Source organism: Panulirus ornatus, chromosome 3, assembly GCF_036320965.1.
Source record: "Panulirus ornatus isolate Po-2019 chromosome 3, ASM3632096v1, whole genome shotgun sequence".
In the NCBI taxonomy this organism is placed as follows: domain Eukaryota; kingdom Metazoa; phylum Arthropoda; class Malacostraca; order Decapoda; family Palinuridae; genus Panulirus; species Panulirus ornatus.
The window spans coordinates 6513015-6536333 of record NC_092226.1 but is presented as its reverse complement, the minus strand read 5'-3'; the positions used below and the strand labels follow the sequence as shown (position 1 = coordinate 6536333).

General features: G+C 46.6%; 1 protein-coding gene across 1 annotated transcript; it reads left to right on the top strand.

The window, feature by feature from the left end:
- The first annotated feature begins 225 nt into the window (after positions 1-225).
- LOC139760184 (calcium-activated chloride channel regulator 1-like) lies at positions 226-21355 on the top strand. The gene is given in 10 exon segments (XM_071683123.1): positions 226-1975; positions 9650-10097; positions 10100-10206; positions 14315-14436; positions 15487-15598; positions 15837-16658; positions 16951-17254; positions 18878-19449; positions 20195-20333; positions 20519-21355. Coding segments are annotated over 10 exon segments (3519 nt in total). The 5' UTR covers positions 226-1810; the 3' UTR covers positions 21247-21355.
- The last annotated feature ends 1964 nt before the right edge of the window (positions 21356-23319 follow it).

Here is a 23319-nt window from a genome sequence, read left to right as displayed (position 1 = left end):
AGTATGAAAGAAAGAAATATATATATATATATATATATATATATATATATATATATATATATATATATATATATATATATATATATATATATATGTGTGTGTGTGTGTGTGTGTGTGTGTGTGTGTGTGTGTGTATGTGTGTGTGTGTGTGTAGGGAAGAAATCTATTATAAATCGGCTCATTTATGAAAAGATTAAATAATTATTTGCGGGTTGGACTTCAAAATTATTGGTGTCACGTCAAATTTTCCTCATACCGTCTGTACTTTCTCCTCCGATTGAAATCGCTCGGTGTACCACTAACTGAGCTCATGAATGTCTATATCATCTTCATTCTAATTAAGCTCACCTACGCCTCCCAAGCCTGTTCCTCCAAAAGGACAGATAAACAGAGGGACTAGCTGGAAAGGGTGCAGAATAAGGCATGCAGAATCACCCCGGACCCATCTTATACCACCTACCAAAAGGCCTTCATCTCGTTGAAATTGTCCATCATCTCCGACCAACACCGGTAGCTCATATGGCAATTGGACAACAAACTGCAGACACACCCACGTCACAGGCACTTCCTCCCCTCCAACGCCATTCCACTACGGACGACCGCCTTTTTCTTCACCACAATCAACTTGTTCCAATCAGAATTCGTACAGACAGATATAACATACGTCCTATACTTACCATTGTGAAATGCATATAATGTGGCATGTCAACTATTGTATTACTGTAACGATTCATCACTTGATGCTCAGTCAAGCTCATACCGTATAGGGCCTACCACTTACTCTGTAAACATCCCTGTATATCTTGTCACCTTGGTGATCTCAATGTACCTCACTCATGTGCTTGTCCAGAGTGTGGAAATATCCAACTCGCCCTAATTCTAGCTTTTTATAGGACTGATTAACCAGTAATTATTATGACCTGCCAGTTCTGTAATACGTGTAAATGCCTCACCTGTGTATTTTCAGCCAAATGACTGCCTACATCCAATAAACCGTAATTCATTTATCAATTTATTTATCATCCTCGTTTCCTACAGCAGACCCTCGCTAAGGACACTAAGATTGTTATCTGTTTACTCTTTGTAAACCAGGGTCTTCTACCTGTCCACTCAAACATTTACATCATCATGACAGGGTTCGTCAAATCTATGGCCCCCTAATCCCCGACATCATGGGGTGCTTAGAATCACCAACTGATGCCTTACGTGACAACAGCGGAAGCAGCAGCAGCTGCTGTGACAACAGCAATGGTGGTAACGGATGCGGTAACGGGCAGCAAAGAGAGGCATGGAAGGTGTGCTGGGTAGAGTTGGCGGCTGTGCACCTCCGTCCACAGTTGGGTCTCCGCCGCCTGGAAGGGAGGACGTATGTGCGTGCGTGTGCGTCTGTGTGGCTGCCTCCACCCGGCGCGGCAGTCGCTCGCTCCTCTCCTTACAACTACACTCAATATCTGTGCATTAAACCGTGCTGCATTTCGCGTAGGTGATTTTCTCGTGAAACCTCGAACGTGAAATAAAGCAGGTGTATACACACACACACACACACACACACACACACACAAAGAAAAAAATCAACTTGCATTATTGCAGATGTGTTGAAAATACCCCGCAAAAGAGACGAGGCTTCGTACACGGCGTAACTGTGTGGATTTTGGCGTTTCTTTGCCCTGCACTTGTCTCCGTCGTGCGCATGTAAGCCACAGCTCATTCAACAGATTTTCCAGTGATTCTTGGCATCAAGATGATAAGTCTTGATGTGCTCTTTGGGCAAGTCTAAGTCCAGAAATGGGCTTAGGGGAGGGTGAAGGATATGAGGAGCTGGGTGGTGCCAGTGGCATTGGTATGGTGTGCTGCCTTGGCGGGTGGCGCGTGTGGTGACCTGAGGTTGGTGGACAACGGCTACGAAGGTCTGGTGGTGGCCATCACCCACCACATACCTCAGGAACACTGTGGCCATATCCTCCATGGACTCAAGGTAAGGACATGCACAACTCAATGTCTGTGTCTTTCTTATGTTAGCACTATCACCTACACCCACCCTCCCTCCCCCAACCATTTTTTTTCTTTTGCTTGGGTTCAGCTCTTACCTTTTCATTTTTTTTTCTATTTCTCTTTCCAAAAGTCATCGTCCATAGCTCTGACCCTTTCACTGGACCCTTTAAGGGTCCAAGTATGGGACCAGCGGTGTTGAGGGAGGGTGTAGCGAAGATGGCTTTTAACCTGACCCATAAGGGTTAACTTAAGAACCAGCGCTCTCGGTGGTGTAGTGAAGATGCGTTTAACCTGACCTGTTTGGTGGGCGGCTCCCTCCCATGCTGGACATGATGGTAACAAGTAAGGGTCAGGTCAAAGGCCAGTTGTGTACATGTTATAGTGAAGATGCGTTTGTCTAGTAGGGTGAAGCGAAGGTGCGTTTGTTGAAGTTGGATTAGAGATGCGTTTATCGAGGGTGAAGTAGAGTTGCGTCTGTCGAGGGTGGGGTTAGGATGCGTTTGTCGAGGGTGAAGTAGAGTTGCGTCTGTCGAGGGTGGGGTGAGGGTGCGTTTGTCGAGGATGAAGTAGAGATGCGTCTGTCGAGGGTGAGTTCAAGGTGCGTTCGTTGAAGGTGAGGTTAATCTAGATTCACCCAGGGTATACTGAAGGTACGTTTCTCGAGGGTGAGGCGAAGATGAGTTTGCTGAGAGTGCAGGGACTGTAGGATCATCAAAGGGGTTGTGAAGATGCGTCTGGATGCTTGCCTCCCTCCGCAGTGAAGGTTATGGTGAGGGACAGTGTGGTGATGGGAGACAAACCATTTGTTCGCGATTCTATCGGGCTTTATCTCCTTTTTTTTCAGGTTTGCTTTCCCCACTGATGTGCCTGAAGTTTATTTTATGTCTTTGCTTATAACACTCTCAGTATTAAAGGCGATCATCTTTTTCCAAGATAATAGACGAGCTAAATCCACGAAGTGACATTTTTCTAATCACCTAAGAACCAACTTGTGTCTTTCCATCACGGTCAATTCCTCCTTAACAATCAAAATCTCAGTTTAACATCATTAAGATTCTTGGAAGAAGTTTACATCAATGATTGTTTCATATCACTTAACTTTGAATGTTATATGTGTGAAGAATATCATCTAATATTCACTGGTATGAAAACGTATTACTTTCTATATTTCTTTTTACTTACAATCGGATCTTTTAAGACTAAATTCATGTGCTATTTAGTTGGCTCTGGTGTCTTATATGCCAAATTTTGGGGAACTGCTGGTCTAGAACTTGAAGGTGATGTCATAATCGGTTGAGGGATTTGCCCTCAAGCCAGACACAGAACATGTCATACTGGCATCAACGTGGACACACATACAGCGTGTCTTCCCGTGCTGGTAGGATGATAACAATGGAAGGACGATGCACAACTGCTGTTTGATCATACGCGACCCGTGTTATAGCCAGCTAATGTGGCAAACAATAGGCTGGTCCAAGTTATGATTTCCCCCCCCCCCCCTTCTCACGCACCGACTGGGAAGAGAGTTACGGGTCAGGAGAGGAGACAGATAAGGAAAGAGGGGTGAAGGTTGAATGAGGCGGAGGTAAAGGAGGAGCGGGTGAAGAGTCGTGTGAGGAAGGAGGAAGTCAATGAGGCGGACGTAAAGGGGTGGGAGAAACGAGTGAGGAGAGGAGTGAGCAGCGGGGATGTCGAAGGCGAGGGTGAAAGTCATAGGATGTGGTGTTAAGACACGATTGGTATGCGAAAGAAAGGGGGTAAAGGACGCTCCACCCTGCGCCAGGAGACGAGGACAAGAGGAAACGTACGATCTTCAGGGTTGCTACTGCTTCTTCAGATTACACGTCGCTCTGATACCTTCGTCCCAGCGTTATTTCGGAAGATGAGTCGCCTGCCATCTACGAATACCTCAAGAGAGGTGTGGCCGTTCATCTGGGAATCATTTGGTTCTTGTTAACGTGCAAGTCTTGGACGACCTTTGTCGTAGTTCAAGTCGACTCGTCTGTCCGTTCGCACCAAAGGTGTAGGCGTGGGAGATATCGAACCAACTTCGGTATAGCCACAAGCTGTGTCTACGATGGTATGGGTGGAAGTTAGAAGGGATGGTGAGGATGAATGACTGACTCCAACGCGTCTTCACAATTCTAACCGTGTTTAGTAATAACTTTACCATGGTATATGAACTTGGTTGCTTTGGTTTATTTTTGTCTTTGATATCTGTGGTCATGTCCTTCTTCGTCGCATACCACCAGTCATGTCCTCAACTACAGTTTTCGGCAAACTTAATTCTAAAGTTCACGTGCCACAAATTTGGTCTGGCTTGTTCCAAATCACTCTTGAAAATTCTTAAATTTCAGTGGCCTTCTGGGGGTAGCAGTCTTTGAATAACAGTTTACTGCTTTATACATGGTTATTGGCTGACTATCTGGGCTACATCTTTAGGAGTATTGGAGGAGGTGGATAAATTGATGGAGGAGATGGATAAATTGATGGAGGAGGTGGATGGAATGATGGAGGAGGTGGATGTATTGATGGAGGAGGTGGATGGAGTGAAAGGAGAGGAGGAAAACAAGACAAAGTGGAAGGCTAAGGCAATGCGCAAAAATAAAGAATAGGGAAATGCGGAATATATATATAAAAAATGAGGAAGAGGGTTTGTGAAGAAAGAAAAAATAGCAAAGTAAACACAAGTATAAAAACAAGAACAATAACAATAAGGAAGATCCCATATTGACGACACAGAACACACCCCACACTTGACGACACAGAACACACCCCATACTTGACGACACAGAACACACCCCACACTTGACGACACAGAACACACCCCACACTTGACGACACAGAACACACCCCATACTTGACGACACAGAACACACCCCACACTTGACGACACAGAACACACCCCACACTTGACGACACAGAACACACCCCACACTTGACGACACAGAACACACCCACACTTGACGACACAGAACACACCCCATACTTGACGACACAGAACACACCCCACACTTGACGACACAGAACACACCCCACACTTGACGACACAGAACACACCCCATACTTGACGACACAGAACACACCCCACACTTGACGACACAGAACACACCCCACACTTGACGACACAGAACACACCCCACACTTGACGACACAGAACACACTCCATTCTCAACGACACAGAACAGAGGCAGATGAAATATCGCAAGTGATTTCAACAACAACAAAAGAAGGCAGTGTTCTTCTATATCATGAATATTTCGAATGACCAAAGAAAACGTGAAGAAATAGGAGGAAATGTTGCATTTAGATACTTGAGTCATATACGTGATATGTCATCGTGAATCGAGAAAAAAGAAAAAAAGACACAGGTGTATACTGCAAGAGGTCACAGTGGTGTGCGTGACCTTGTTCTATAGCTCATTCTTGTATCTCTCCTGATGATGTGATTATGACACGAAATTGCACTTGGGAACCTATCGTATTTCATTTTCATGTGTAATGCACCGAAACCACAGGTCCCTATCCACATCCCCGAAAAGAATGCCCGATGTTGATAATGGTGAACCAGATTAGAGCAAAAAAGACTTTACGAGTACAAGAGATATGTTAAGATTTGGAAATGAGAACCGTTCAGATGTGTCTCGCGTGTGAGAGATGTCTCTCACACGAATCATTACTATAACCATCCATTGATGCACTCTCAAATCAAATGACTATATCATAAGAAAAATGATATAGTCTAGTCTATAAAAGTAACTAAAAAATAGATGTCATGGGTTCCTACAGCTTCAAGACTGCGTTGCAGTCAGTCACAGGGAAGGGATATAAGAAGTTCTTAACAGGAAAGTCTGAGAAATTGTAGGAAAGATCCCCAGGGCATCAAAGTGGTCCTTCACTGGTACATTACTGGGGTCTGGTGAGGTCTTGAGGGTGGGCGGACCTACGCGATTTGCTTACCCCGCGAGACGCTACCTCGGAGCATCTCCAGGGTGCTGACCACTCTCTCCATTCACGGGCAGTGGGCGGCGTCATCTCTTATCATGTGCCAACTAGACTGGACCATCATCAGGTGAAATGAGAGGAGCCAATACGTAGTACCTACACACCTTCCGCGACGGCACCTGGGTCTACTACGACTTGGGATTCGATGTCTGAGGGTTCCTCTCTCTCTCTCTCTCTCTCTCTCTCTCTCTCTCTCTCTCTCTCTCTCTCTCTCTCTCTCTCTCTCTCTCTCTCCCATGGTGTCTACGGCTGTCCTGAGGGCGATCGGTAGTGTTGTGGATGGTGGCGTGTGCCCCGGAAAGCCTCGTTTTTGGAATGCCTCAGTCACCACGGGACGACTGAGGAGCGGTCATCGCTGGCGGCGCCTAGAGTCGTGCGACGTACTCTTGTGCATTGGGATGACCAAAATTGCGTCCTTTAATGTGGATTCTTTAGATCCTGATTCGTTTCCCTGGTACTTGTCCCTAGGTTCAGTTGCGAGGATTTTGCTTGAGGTTTGGTAGTGTGAACAGTACTACGGTTGTGAAGTGTGGCAGTGTGGCCAACACGATGGTTGTGAGGTGTGGCAGTGTGGCCAACACAATGGTTGTGAGGTGCGGCAGTGTGGCCAACACGATGGTTGTGAGGTGTGGCAGTGTGGCCAACACAATGGTTGTGAGGTGCGGCAGTGTGGCCAACACGATGGTTGTAAGGTGTGGCAGTGTGGCCAACACAATGGTTGTGAGGTGCGGCAGTGTGGACAGTACTATGGTTGTGAGGTGTGGTAGTTTGGTCAACACTATGGTTGTGAGGTGTGACAGTGTGTGTGGCCAGCAATATGGTTGTGAGTTACGGGAGTTAGTGTGGCCAACATTATGGTTGTGAAGGCTGACCTGAGATGTGGCAGTGTAGCCAGCAGTACAGTTGTGAGGGATGGTCTGATTTGTAGCAGTGCAGCTATCACTATAGTTGAGCGGGCCAACAATATACTCGCTAGCATATAAAGGTTAAAGTTACCTATCAATTCACCTAAAATTTTTCCTCACCTAAAAAATTCTATGATAGTCTCTGTGTAGAGCAGGAGAAGCGCTCTTACCCATCACCAGTACACGAAAATGAATACTTAAGACACGAGAATTGTGAGGATTAAAGAACATACATTTACCAATGTATTTCATGCTACGGACGCGAGTTCACAGAACAAAACAACAACAGTTTATGTACAAAGGGTTTCACACATCAAGCCAATGAGAGGAATCATCCAAGGACGCAAAGCACACACACACACACACACACACACACACACACATACACACACACTGGAAGCCAAACAGCGAGTGAAAATCGAAGCGGCATCCGATGGCATCATGAACATTGAATTGCCATTGATTACCTGTGATTGGGCGAGCTTCGTTCGTTGATTGAGAGATTCACTTCTATCTCCCACCGCTGCTGGACGGTCGTTTCCAGCTCCCAAGCAATTTGGTTTGGCGATTCTCAACCAAACCTGATCTGTAGTCTGATTGGATGAGGTCATTTCCGTGGCCGACGGAGCTGGTCGAAAGATCTTGGATTCTCCTCCACTCTTTCTTTGGTCAGCGCTGGGAAAATTCCGATTTCATGAGCCATTAGCTGCAAATGGCTTCGTTACGTCCTTTGTGCACATACTGATGGTGGAGAAATGAAAATGAATTCGAGTTTAATCTTGGGTACGTCTAAATAACGTAGACTTCTTGGTTTTGATTAGCCTATATTACTCGTATTTTCTTGATGTTAATGTGTGACAAGGAGCATCTGAGAATGGTTCATTGCTGCGAGACGCTCTAGGCTTTAATACGATTATGTACATATACATATTTTTCATACTCGATCACCGTTTCCCGCGTTATCGAGGTAGCTCCGGGAACAAATGAAGATTGGCCGCATCCACCTTACATCCATACTCTTGCTGTCATGTGTAAGGCACCGAAACTACAGCTCCCTATCCACGTCCAGGCCCCATAGGCCTTTCCACGTTTTACCCCAGACGCCTCACATGCCCTCGTTCAGTCCAATAATAGCACGTCGACCCCTATATACCACATCGAAAGACCCGAGCGCTTTCGTGACGATTGGCATTTTTTAGGGATAGTGATTATAAACAAATGTAGGTTTTTCAGAATCACAGACACAGAGCATGTAAGGCTCATGGCCTGCAGGGAAAGTCGAACAAGAAATGAGAACACTATAGGCTAAGGTCGAGCGAGCGACCAAAGACAAAAAGGGTCGGGTATGGCTTACCTCATAAATGTGTGCATAACAATTCCTTCTCTTGGCTAATGAAGGATGTAATTCATACATGCCAAAACTGATGATGAAGATTATCATGAAAGCTTCGTTTGATAAGCTGCTACTAGATTCCACGAGAAGTCTACATACAAATGAATGAAAAGATACAATTTCCTATGCGTTGTTGCAAGTCAGTAGGGTGGATGAAGTCTCGTATATGCAGGAATACAGCAATGGAGTCTTGTCCAACGCGAACGCCATACTGATCCTGCTTTATTCTGGAGTTCAGTTCTAGTCCAATTTGCCACAAGCATATTCAGTGCACTCTTTGCAGAGTATCTGGTAAACACAGCAATTTGAATACGACACACACACACACACACACACACACACACACACACACACACACACACACACAAACACACACACACACACACACACACACATATCCCAACCTCATTTCGGAGGGGGTAACATGGACTCTGATCTCACGCGACTCCAATGGTGTGACAAATATGTCCATGGACAGACCAATGCACATACACCAAGAAAGAGATTCGAACAGTGTGACCGAGGCAGCCAGACGCCCTACCCAGGGTCGTGGGATGGGCCGGCACTACTACTGCCAGAGCCCTCTCTCTCATTGGCAGTAGAGTCAGGCAGAAAACAGGAGATTCTTAGCACCCCATAATGCTGGGGATTAGGGGGCCACACATGAAAGAGCATCCACCCCACCTTCCCTCCCTCCTCCACCGAGGTAGCGCCAGGAAAACAGGCCAAAAAGGCCAATGCGTTCATACTCAGTCTCTAGCTGTCATGTGTAACGCACCGAAACCACAGCTCCCTTTCCACATCCAGGTCCTACAGACCTTTTCATGGTTTACCTTAGGTGTTTCACCTGCTCTTCCTGTTTTTCAATCCTGCTGATAATTCATGCAAATCCTAAAGAAATCCCCTGCAACGGGCCTTGACAACAAGTAAGACTTCCACGTAAAACACTTCCAGCCAAGGAGCAATACAAGTACTTACCAACATCCTTAGCCACTTCTGGCTATACGACCAAATCCCACATGATACCCATTCGAAATCCCTGTATAGCCCCAGCCTCCCATTATCTCTATGACCCCATATCGGCATTGTCGTTCCGTATCCAAACTATCGTGAAATCAATTCACCAAAAATTCAAACTTTTCACCTCTTACATTGGTGTTTTATCCTCGTTTCTGACCCCAAGACCCTTACATCTGCTTCACTACAAATATCTCTTGTCCTGTGTTTGGCTAACACCTTACAACACAGCTGTCCTTCCTTTCCCAATCATCCCATATCCTGAAAACGAACAGCTACTGACTTGCAGCTGTTCTGCACTTTATCACTGACGCGAGCTTCATTTTGTCCTCAACAGAATCTGTTGCGGGAGGTGTCCAGTCAGATGTGGTCAGCCACCGAAGGTCGGGCATCGCTGCGAGAGGTGATAGTGGCTCTGCCTCGTTCCTGGAGGACCGACGCCCTCACCTGCTCTCTCCACACGCCGCTCATGGCCTCGTCTTCACCCACAGAGGGCCACATCCGCGTCACGGTGCCCCATCCAGTATTTGGGATATGGCCCTGGACGCAGCAGAGTCAAGGATGCGGCCGCCCGGGAGACTTCATCCAAATGAGCGGCGACCTCTTACGAGCGGCCAGTAACGACTCCCGCGTCCATGCCGCTCGATTACTATTGGTAGAGTGGGCCAAGTTCCGGTGGGGAGTGTTCGACGAGCGAGGCCACAGTAACGACCCGCTTTACCCACCCACCTTCCGTGATCCCAATAGCTACCAGTGGACGGCGACGGGCTGTGCTAACGGGGAGATCAAGGCCGCACTTGCGACTCCTCACAACCCGGCTGTACATTCCTCCCCGACCCTTACAGTAACAACCACCTCAGCAGCTCCCTCCTCGCCTTTCCGGATCTCTCAAACGTAAGTGCCTTCTCATCTCCCTACAACCTTTTGCATATTGTGTTTAAAAAGATTTCTTTTCTTTTTTTGTCATTGTCTCACTTTGCACCAAGACTAGACCATCCCATAAGGTAAATAGGCACTTGAGTTCTCTTGCCTTCTCTCCAAGTGATGCCAAAAGAATTTTGGTAGAGGAAAATGGCATCATATTGTTCAGTATCACTCGTCACAGGTAATCTCGTACTTTGGGTTCAGGTTATTCTCTCTTACTTCTTTCACTGATATTACACTTCCCTCCAACTGCTCATCTCAACACATTATATCTGTCAAATTCATGATTAAGGCTCTGCGAAATTACATTATTTTTCTATTTTTTTTTTTTTTTTTCAAATCGAACCACGGGTCGAGTCATCTTAGATAATCGATTCAAACGAACCACGAATTAGCTGCACCGCTAACCGCCATGATTAATGCTTCACTCAAACAGTCTGTGTCCGACAGCTTGGAAGACAACATATGGCACTCCACTACCCAAATCCGCTAACACAGAGCCTCTTAATAGCTTACGAACTTTTGAAGTCTCCGAAATCCCCCGGTTTGATTTTGTGAAAGTTTTGTGCTTGACTTGGCCTATGCTGATACCGATGATTCAATAGGCCCTCTCAGCAGTTTGGAAATATGAAGTCTTCCTCCACAAAATCACTGTCATGTCATTCTCCTTGACTTCATTTACCGCAACTTGGAGAAGCGCGAGTCCTCGGTGGCACTCACCTTCGTAGACTTCACCTAAGGCTTTCGACTTGATAAACCATGACATCATCATAAAGATAGCCATTGGCCTGGGACTATGGGGGCTGTCTCGTCTCCCAGCTGGCGGACTTGCTGACCGGACGACAACAAACCGTTCGTTTTAGGGGGAAGCCACTTCGGCCGCACTACCCCTAACCACTGCTGGGCATCAAGATGGTGTCGCTCTGCTTTCTCACACTTATTAATGACGCCCTGAAGGACACAAACCACCGCTGGAAGTAAGTAGATGATTCCATCTCTGGAATCATGACCAACAACAACTCTCGTGACTTCATTGTCCTTCAGTATATCATCAACAACCTGCAGAAGTAGTTTATGGCCAACGACGTTGCTAGCAGCCACACCAAAGCTGTGATGATGCACATCAACCTGGGTGCAAACGACATCCCGTCCCCTGAGAGGATGTTGTATGCGCCCTGACTTTAAACGTCTGGGTGTCACAATAGACGATAGTTTCAACTACACTAGTTAAAGTCATCACTGTCATCATTGGTTTCGTTTTGGAAAAAAAAAAGAAAAACAGTTTACTACGCATTGGCCCCTATATCCCCTCTACTGCTTTGAAAGTTTTACTGAAGATTATTTAATCTAGTCCATATCATTTTCATCAACAATATCGTTTCAGGTTTGCCTTTCTAGAGCACTGAGAACGTCACTGAAAATTTGCAAGTATTTTTTCGTAACTTTCGTGTTGACCAACATCACATGCACTGTTGAAAGTTACTACAAAATTGATTCGTCGGTGATCACCTGTACCAAACCTTTCCCCAACTTTAATATCATTACCCGGATCCTCGTTTGTAGCTAGACCGTAATCTAATATGATTTCGTCATAGGTAAGGTTCTCATTTAATTGGAACTAAGGCACTAGATGCAAAGATGCAAATTTAGGTGGAGTCCGCTCCCGGAGCAACTATAGAGGAATTCCCACAACTTAGATTCCCACTATTTAGATTACTGTACGTTAGAATCTCTTTCTATGATCGAATCCTGTTCCTCATAGATTTCTGTCCACTGATCATAAAGTATTCTTCCCCGCTGGGCTTCACACTGCCCTTCCTTCCCGTTGGGCTATACACCATCTTTCCCATCCACTGGTCCACACACACAAGCTTTCCCTCCCAGTGGGCCACACACCACCCTTCATCTCTTATGGGCCGCAAACCACCCTTCCTTCGTACTAGGCCATACACTACCCTTCCCTCCCACTGGGCCAAACACCACCCTTCCTTCCCACTGGGCAACACACCACCCTACCTTCCTACTGGTCTACACATCACCCTTTCCTTCCCACTAGTCCACGCATTGCCTTTCCTTTTCATTCCGACAGTCAATTGATTTAAACCATAAACGGCCGTTTTGATCCTACTGGCTATGCTTACCCTGTGAGCGGTAATCATGCAGGAAATGCTGATCTTGTGAGCGATAATCATGCAGGCCACGCTTACCCTGTGAGAGGGGTAACCATGCAGGCCATGCTTACCCTGTGAGAGGGGTAACCATGCAGGCCATGCTTACCCTGTGAGAGGTAACCATGCAGGCCATGCTTACCCTGTGAGAGGTAACCATGCAGGCCATGCTTACCCTGTGAGAGGTAACCATGCAGGCCATGCTTACCCTGTGAGAGGTAACCATGCAGGCCATGCTTACCCTGTGAGAGGTAACCATGCAGGCCATGCTTACCCTGTGAGAGGTAATCATGCAGGCCATGTTTACCCTGTGAGAGGTAATCATGCAGGCCATGCTTACCCTGTGAGAGGTAATCATGCAGGCCATGCTTACCCTGTGAGAGGTAATCATGCAAGCCATGCTTACTCTGTGAGAGGTAGTCATGCAGGCCATGCTTACCCTGTGAGAGGTAATCATGCAGGCCATGCTTACCCTGTGAGAGGTAATCATGCAGGCCATGCTTACCCTGTGAGAGGTAATCATGCAGGCCATGCTTACCCTGTGAGAGGTAATCATGCAGGCCATGCTTACTCTGTGAGAGGTAATCATGCAGGCCATGCTTACCCTGTGAGAGGTAATCATGCAGGCCATGCTTACCCTGTGAGAGGTAATCATGCAGGCCATGCTTACCCTGTGAGAGGTAATCATGCAAGCCATGCTTACTCTGTGAGAGGTAATCATGCAGGCCATGCTTACTCTGTGAGAGGTAATCATGCAGGCCATGCTTACCCTGTGAGAGGTAATCATGCAAGCCATGCTTACTCTGTGAGAGGTAATCATGCAAGCCATGCTTACTCTGTGAGAGGTAATCATGCAAGCCATGCTTACTCTGTGAGAGGTAATCATGCAGGCCACGCTTACCCTGTGAGAGGTAATCATGCAGGCCACGCTTACCCTGTGAGAGGTAATCATGCAGGCCATGCTTACCCTGTGAGAGGTAATCATGCAGGCCATGCTTACCCTGTGAGAGGTAATCATGCAGGCCATGCTTACCCTGTGAGAGGTAATCATGCAGGCCACGCTTACCCTGTGAGAGGTAATCATGCAGGCCATGCTTACCCTGTGAGAGGTAATCATGCAGGCCATGCTTACCCTGTGAGAGGTAATCATGCAGGCCATGCTTACCCTGTGAGAGGTAATCATGCAGGCCATGCTTACCCTGTGAGAGGTAATCATGCAGGCCATGCTTACCCTGTGAGAGGTAATCATGCAGGCCACGCTTACCCTGTGAGAGGTAATCATGCAGGCCATGCTTACCCTGTGAGAGGTAATCATGCAGGCCATGCTTACCCTGTGAGCGATAGTGCAAAAGGATTATAGTCACAGAGGACCATTTGTCGACCTCGCGTAGGCCAAGAAGCTGCTTCACTACACACTCTAATTACAGAAGTGAATCATCCACTCCACCTGATGTGAATATTAAACACAATATCAAGTCTTCGGGAATCTTGCCATCAACAATGCCGTCTTGTGCCATTTCTTGCAAGATCTTTTTGGGGAGACTCTTCGCTAAGAGACTGCGCTACTCACAGGGCTCTAGCTAGTGTGTCTCCAAATGCTTGTGACCACAAAGTTTATAAATCTTTTAAGGCTAGGTTGGAGAGACACTGAACTCCCTAACCTAGCATTAAATTCCTTATGATAACATTATCTTCTGATCTCCTTCCTTTATTCACTTGTCTTATGGGATACATTTCATTACGATAGGGATCTGCTTGTTCCATTCGCTTTTTTTTTTCTCATCTCCCGTAGCTTGAGGACTTACTGCCAGTCTGTAACTGATGACTGGGGAGAGAAAGAGAGAACCGCTCAAGTGTTAATGTATGGGATTAACTGATGCTGTTTGTATCATCTGTTTGTGCGTCTCCAGGTGCGTCTGTTTTGTGACGACAGGACCCACAACCGCTTCACGCCCACCAAGCACAACTCCCTGTGCGGCGGACGCTCTGCCTGGGAGATCATTCAGCAGACGACTGACTTCGCCGGTGGACGGTGAGTGCTGCTAGGGTGAGGGCGGGTTGGTGTGTGACAGGGTAAGTATGGAGGGTGAGGGCCAGGTGAGGTGGTGTCGTAGCTGGCCAGGATGAGAGCAGGTAGGAAGTCGTGGGTGTAAGGGTGAGGGCAGGTGGGGAGTTGTGAGTGACAGGGTTGAGGGCAGGTAGGATGCTGTGGCTACCAGGGTCAGCGCAAGAAGGGAAAAAGAGACGGCGTAAATGAGGACAGACGTGGTCCATATATGCCAGGGTGAGTTGAGAGGACTGTCGGAGTGAGGCCAGGGTGAGGATAACGGCCGCCAGGGTGAGGACAAGCAGAGGTTATGGCTACCAAAATGAGGAGAGGTAGACGGATTGGCTGGCTGCTTAGGAGAGATAGGTTAATGTGGTTGGAACCACTGTAAGGAAAGGACGATACATCTGTTGTCTGCCAGATATAGAACAGGACAATTTGATGACTGCCAGACTTAGAGCAGGACCAGTTGATGACTGCCAGACTCAGGATAATCCCATCTATTGGCTGGGGGATTTAGAACAGGCCACCTTGATGACTGCAAGGGATAGGACAGGCCAATGGTCTGTGGTTAAGGGGAAGGTCGCAGGCAGTATGCAAGATGAGGTCGTAAATTCACTGGAGACTGCGACTGTGACAAAGCTGTTGTAGATCTTAAGCATAAAATAATGTATCTTAATTTCGTTATATGTCTTTCTCTTTGCATATCCCTCCACCAAAAGATGTAACTTTTTTTTTTCATTATTTTCTACTGTGAACCAACCACTGACCGGTCATAATGGAAACGTTTGTCAGTAAGATAACTGAATGTTTATATTGTACCAGTATTCCAGCCATTGATCCCCAGTTCCATGTTAGGATAAGGAAATGTTACAAAGGAATACAAAGGGATTCAAACAGCAAGAGACCATTGGATCCTTTTGAGGCTGCTTGTAATAGTGGAGGCTGCTCACAGAATAGATGCGAGACCTCTCTCCTTATTTTTTCCCCATGTAGAATACAATTTCCATATTTCGACCCGATCGTCTCCTGCAGGAATGCGGCCAGAAACGGCAGTCGAGCTCTGGATCCCATTGTGAGGTTCGTGCGGCAGACGAGTCTCCGGTATGTCTTCGTCATTGAGGACACAGCCGCTATGAACCTCCAGGTCGGTGGCTACTCTCCCCTTCCCTGTGCTAGCGGGGAGAGATCCTACGTCACAGTGTTCATAACATGAATATTTACTGTGATTACTCGGCATTCATTCTCCTTTGAGCCTTTATAGTTAGTGTCTGGATAAGGCATTATGTGTACGCATAACACTGTGTCAACTTCTGATTTTAGGGAATTTTACTACAATTCTGCACATTATCTCTGATTAATGGTTACGATTCTGCTACCGACAGCGTCGCTGGGAGTTCCTGAGGAAGGCGATGCGTCGCGTGGTTGTGTACGACGTGCCGGACAGGACTTACGTGGGTGTGGTGACCTTCCACTCTACGGCGGTGACCGTCGCGCCCCTCACCTTTATCGAGGACGAAGACTCGGACATGAGGCAACGCGTCGGATCATCCTTACCCCGCAACCCCTCACCGGTCCCCGATAGCTACAAGTGCGTCATCTGTGGGCTGCAGGAGGCGCTCAGGATGATAGATACAACTGACAACAGCAACGGCGACGCTAGCGTGATCCTCATCACCAGTGGGTCAGGTCCACCGCCGCCGCAGCGAGAGGTGGACGAGATGACACGCCTCGCACGGCAACGTCACCTGAGGATCGAAGTCGTGTTGTATCCGCTGACGGAGAGGAGGGGAGCCGCGTCTGCCTCGCACGGCCTCGAGGCTCTGGTCGAGGCCACGCGAGGCTCCATCTTCATCGTCATGGACGAAGGTGTCGGCAATGACTCCAAGGTCAAGATGATGGTGGCACTGATGGACGCCCTCCTCGCGGCCGTGCAGCAGAGCACGCCCTCGTCAACTCCCAAAGCCCCCGTCCTGGTCCATAGTGCCGCGTATCCCGGCGGCATTGCTTCCATGTCCAGTGGATCGTTCGCCCTGGATGACTCGTTGGGCCCTAACGCACGCTTCTCCATCTATTACTACGACTTGAACCACGTGGGTAATACTATCCAGCTCATCGCCCCATCCGGACAGAAGATTGCCTCGGTCAATATACAGGAAGAGGATGGTGACGTTAACATGATCTTCATCAGCCTTGAGCAGGCAGAGGTGAGATGGACGCGTAACTAATTAGGCAGCGAGCACAGAAAAAAAAAAACATCGTACACAAAACCTTCCTTCAATGTCAGGCGCGACTTTTACTTTGTACTGTAAGTCATGATCAATCATAATGCATCTCCTTAGGTGAATCTAATGTTTCCATGAGAAGGTGAAAATACACCGTAAGTTCTCAGACGAGTTCTTTTAGATCTTCAGAATATATGATGAGAGAAAATCTCAACTCTTGTTTTCTTTAAGGTCGTCAGTTGTCCTACTAAAGCGAGATCTGCCCCACTGACAGCGTGGACTGTGGACGTTCAGCGTGGAGAACCGTGCTGACTCCCACCAGGGCCTGTACGTGCAAGTGACAGCCAAGCAGAACTCGTCAAATGGTCTACAGGTGCGCCTCTGGACGAGCTCGGGCTCTCGACCCATCAATACCACCGACCCGTCGACGCCCGTGGTGATCTACGCTGATGTGAAGTTCGGTGTGGCACCCGTTCTGAACACCCGCATTGTAGCGAGACTCCAGAGGCTCGGGACTAATGGGACTGGAAGCAGCTACCAGCCCATCTTCCTCGACCTTTGGGACAATGGCATTGGTGGTGATGAACCAGTGTTGCCTGCTGTATCGCTTAATGGCTTCTTCTCATTGTATAAAAAACTAATTTCCACCCGACACCCACATCACTGCAGAACACTCCCAGATCTAACTTTCTTTCAGTATCATTTTCTACATCTCTTTTCATAATGTTATCCTTCGGTGCTGAACGCATTTCTTCACCTTTTCCTCCTCGATTCTGCCACCAGCACCGTGTCATCGGCAAACATCACACACACACACACACACACACACACACAAACCTATAGAAATCCACTCATCTCGCATAAATCACTATTCCAGTCGCTCAGCAATCACTCTCTGTACACTCTGTCTTCGTATGTATATATATCAACTCGCGCCTTCATCTTAGCCCCTATTGAGCACAGCCGTAGCTAATTTATTCATAATTTCACCGTAACACAGATCTCATTCCTTCACTTGTCCCATCGTTAGTCATTTTACGAACTAGATCTTTTTTCTTTTTTCTTTTACGTTCAAGTTTTGTGGTCTTGGTTTAGGAGTGTCGTAATTTCATGGGTTAAGTTTTATGTCTATGGTTTATGATTACGTTGTATGTGTTGGGTAAAGTTTCGTGATTTTGGTTTAGGATCATGTCATGTTTATTGGGTTATGTCCTTTTATTTCAACCTTCATGTGTTAGATGGGGGATAATAGCGTATCCAGGTTTTGCAAAGGAACCAGATAACAACATGTTATGTACTTATATTGAGTAATAAGCTTAATGGACGACAGGAGATTTCATGGACAACGTAACAAATTTGCTGAAATACAGGCATTCGACAAAGCTGTAATACAGATTGGTCTAGTAATTTGCTGAAATACAGGTATTCGGCTAAGCTGGAATACAGACTAGACTAGTAATCTGCTGAAATACAGACATTCGACTAATTTGCTGAAGGGCAAGTATGTCGAAACGTATTACTGGATGAACAGAACCTACTGTATATAAAGAGATTTCTAAGGGTATATTTTGTTTTCATTTTGCCTAGTGTATATCCAGCTTAGTCTTTGAGACGAAGATGGTTCATTTGAAATGAGGTACATTGGATAAGCGATTCATTTCATCTAACGTTTTTCTTCTTTCTATTTCAAAAATATAATTCCAACACAATAGTCAAAATTAAGAAAAACAAATATTATTGCCGTGTTTAAATGCATGTATTTTTCAATACGTTAATCTTGAATGTTTATGGAACGATATTAGGCATTTAAATCATCTGGAGTACTTATTACATGAACATTTGGATAGTTTTTCTCATATGAACATTTGGATATAGTTCTTATATGAACATCTGGAGATAGTTCTTACATGAACATTAGGATATAGTTCTTATATGAACATTTGGAGATAGTTCTTACATGAACATTAGGATATAGTTCTTATATGAACATTTGGAGATAGTTCTTACATGAACATTAGGATATAGTTCTTATATGAACATCTGGAGATAGTTCTTATATGAACATTTGGATGTAGTTCTTATATGAACATTTGGAGATAGTTCTTATATGAACATTGGGATATAGTTCTTATATGAACATCTGCAGTACATCAGCGATCATAGCCTTTATCTACTCAGCTCCTGTGTGTTTACGCCGACAGATCCCGATATCACTAAAGGCGACGGTGTATACTCCCGGTACTTGCCCCCGCTCCCAGGGAACCCCGGACGCTACCTCCTGAGCGCAGACGTGGACAACACTGACGGTGTGGCTCTGTTGGCTCAGGGGCTCCCCAGCCGCCATCATAAGAAGCCACTGTCCCACTTGCACCACTACCATCACCATGGTTACGACGCGCGGAGCAGCGAGCACACATGCTGTGGATCCTCCCTGCCGTACGTGCTCACCCGCCGCGCTACTCCCTTCCTGCGACACATCACATGGGGAGTTGTGGAGGTGGCGTCTTCCCCAGTTCTGCGCGACAGCGTCCCTCCCTCACGCATCTTGGACCTCCGCGTGGAGGTGAACCACACGGCCCATGAGATTAAGCTGCTCTGGACTGCCCCGGGGGATGACTGGGATGTGGGGCGAGCCCATCATTACGAGGCTGTTGTGGCGCCCTTCTGGAGTGAGGCCCAGGCCTTCCAGGGCGACCGTCTGACGAATCTTCCCAAGCCCTTGGGAGCTGGCATCCTCCATACCACCAACCTTCACTTCATCAGATACGAAGAGGTTAGTATACGTTCGAGTTCAAGTTGCAGTCAAAGGGTAAGGACACAACAAGTTACTCTTATTTAAAACACCTGACGATTCAATCACGAGCTAGTGCCTCATACACCTTGATGATTCGTATGCAACATTTGTATTGACGATACATGTTTCAAAGAAGGAAAGAAAAAGATATCAAAATTATGGTGCAAAGACTGAAAACAGGACTATACCTTCAAAACACACCCACCATCTTTGCCCCAACAGGCAGTGACCTCTCTTTCCAAACACTCCTCAATGCACGCAGGATATCAGTCCTTCTCCCATCCTATGATTCATCCCAGCTCCCATGGTTCCTTCCGCTGCCTAAAGCACTTCATTTCCTCCAGGTCCCTCTTGTTCAAACTTACACTCAAAACCATCCCGTCTCATCCCCCTGCTGCACCTCACTACATTACTTTTATTGACATATATCCTTAGCTTCCTCCGTTACATGCCCTCCAAAACCCAGTCACAAGCTTCTTTGAGTTCGTCTCTGGAGTCTGCCACCATAACCGTGTCATATGCAAACAGTAACTGATTCACATTGCATACCCCTCTCCCCACCAGCAGCATATTATAATCAATCATGATGATAATGATTAATAACCAACGGTAATAACGATACTAATGATCACAATGATAATAATCGGCAATAATGATAAACTTGTGTCTCAGAATAAGAAAGCTATTGGACTATAATGTATCTGTCTGGTTGGGTGTGTGACAGCTGTGGTACGTGACGGTGCGCGGTGTGGATGAGGCAGGCAATGTGGGTGGCGTGGGTAACATTGCCCCACTCTGGGTTCCTCGCCCTCCCAGTACCTATGAGATCACCACCAGGACCCATCCAGCACTCACAACATCAGGTGACTCTCACCACTTCTCTCCTACCCTCGCCTCTGATTAAGTGTTCCTTATAGATGCATGTGGGGATATGCAGAAGCATGTAGCTCATCCCTATTCTGACGTTGATATTACGATTTGGGTATAGATAGCTATATCAAGGGCGGGTTCAATTAATCTTTTATATTTTTTCCCCTCATACTTTAAGGTAACTATGCGATGCCTTCAGAGCTTGGGTCAGGTCGGCCCGTTGGCGCGATGGAGCTGCGGCTGGGAGATGTGGCAGTGATCATGGGGAGTATCGGTGGGTTTGTCCTGGTGGTGGCCGTGGTAGTGGCCTACTTCTACTGCCACACCACCAGGAGACGGAAGCAGGAGAATGAAAAAGACCTGCAGAAGGCGCAGCAGGGTGAAACCTACAGCGGGAGCATCACTGTCAAGCCGAGTGCAGAGGATGACAAGGGCAGCTACGAGTCTCTGAACAGTGTGGCCGAGGAGACGCCAAAGTGTGGCAGGGATGGTTCCCCTCGATCTCCAGTCCAGTCGTGGGGTTCGATCACTCAGCTCCAGGGACGCGGTCGTCGATCGTCATTCCCCAGCGAGGTGACCGGAGACGCCAGGGCGACCCGGGAAGCTGGCGGTCCACCCTACCCGGACGTCACGGTGACGAACAAGCAGCCAACTGACGGTGAGGATGGTGGTGCCGGAGCCCTCCAGCCACCGGTGTACCTACCGTGCCAGCAGGAGGAGACAGCTTCCTACTGCCCCATCCCAGCACCTGACCGTGATAGCTACGCGACCGCGTGGGGGGACAAGCCCATGACAGGCCACTTGCTCTCCCGTACGACAGACGTGACACCTGCGCCTATTACGTACCAACCGCAACCGCACCCTCCGCCTACTGACCGCAAGCATCGAAATGTGACCCACGTGTAGGTATGACGCCGTTGACACTGCTGCTACCCGAGCGCTCAACTGGTGGTCGCGGTAAATTCTGCCGGTACGCTGGTGACCTCGACACTGAACAGGGTTCGACATCAGGCTCATATATATATATATATATATATATATATATATATATATATATATATATATATATATATATATATATATATATATATTTATATATATATATATATATATATATATATATATATATATATATATATATATATATATATATATATATAGTCCTCAGAGCGGAGCAGTGATGTTCAATGGTGTATACTTAAGTAAGAACCACACGCGAGAACTGAACAGACAGGGGGAGGGATTTATTGAAAAGAAATGTAGCTGTCTTCCATGAAGCGCTTGGTCAAGAAAGTCGTGGTGAATGTCGTGTTCTACAACGTCTTCCGAGTCCTCTGTAACCGCTCGGCCAAAGCACCGTGGTGCTCCACATTCTCCTGCCAAACAAAACAGAGACTCTGACGTCACGAAAATAATGATAGATATCTTTACTGTTCTCGAGTCCCATTTAAGAGCTAGGATGAAACTGTATTGATCCTGTATCTTGGAATTCTCGGTGGAATGATTTTCCACACGAGCTGAAGCCTCTCTTCGTCATTTCAGCCTGATGGAAATGCAAGGGACCAAAATACGAGTGAAATTCCATAAGGGGACTCAGAGCTGTATCCTCCCTCACTTTGCATGGGCACCACCGCCTTGTGATGATGGCATGTCTTAGCTCATACTGTATCACATAAGGTGGAAGCAATGCATAAACTTATGAAGAGGAACGGTGTTACATGTGATGTACATAAATCGATGTGACCGCATTCGTTAACTGAATGTCTGATATGATTTTCCTTTCGTTCAGTCTCTCTGTCTCATTTTCTCATTTGTTTCTCATCGAGAGACTTTAAAGCCTGTTTTATGTGTGTTCTGAACCTCCATACTACACCCGTTTCCCATCCCTAAGGTGTCCTATAAAAACCCAAGTTATCATAAATATAAAAGAGAGTTTTTCTTTGCCAAACAGTCGAGATTTACAAAGGGTGTCAAACTTTTTATGTTGTTCTGTGCTTCATGGTCGTGTGAGAGGGAAGCAGATAAGATTTGAGCTTAAATTCAGGACGTAACGAACACTCAATGTTCCTTGTGGGATGTGAGGAGTGAACATTTTGAGCACTTTCAGCCCAGCTGCTGATAATAATGGAAATCGCTTCATTCTTTTTCTTTTTTTTCTTGTGGTAAGTTTAGCGGCATGATGATGTATGCTATACTGTGTCCAGGTGAACACATACGAGTGTGAAACTCTCTGTCTCTCCCCGTAACACACGGATAACAGTACACATATACGCAAACTGTACTCCCTCCCCGAACAGTACAAAGAGGTAGTTAATACACACACACACACACACACACACACACACACACACACACACACACACACACACACACACACACACATACATACATTACTTCCTCTCCAAACAGTACAAAGAGGTAGTAAATACACACACACACACACACACACACACACACACACACACACACACACACACACACATACTTCACTTCCTCTCCAAACAGTACAAAGAGGTAGTAAATAAACACACACACACACACACACACACACACACACACACACACACACACACACACACACACATACTTCACTTCCTCTCCAAACAGTACAAAGAGGTAGATAAATACACACACACACACACACACACACACACACACATACACACACACACACACATACTTCACTTCCTCCCCAAACAGTACAAAGAGGTAGATAAATACACACACACACACACACACACACACACACACACACACACACACACGTACCAATCGAAAGAATTCATTTTCATTTCAATTCTGGCCGTCAGTTTAAGACTTGAGTCACGTCTTGGCAACACACACAAGTCAGGAGAGGAGCGCGTCACATCTGAACTGCCGCTTCGGCCAGCATCGCCTCCGCCCACGATGATCATCTGGACACGTGACCGACACACAGAACCGCCTGTGATCCTACAGATACCGCAAGCAGCTTTTAAG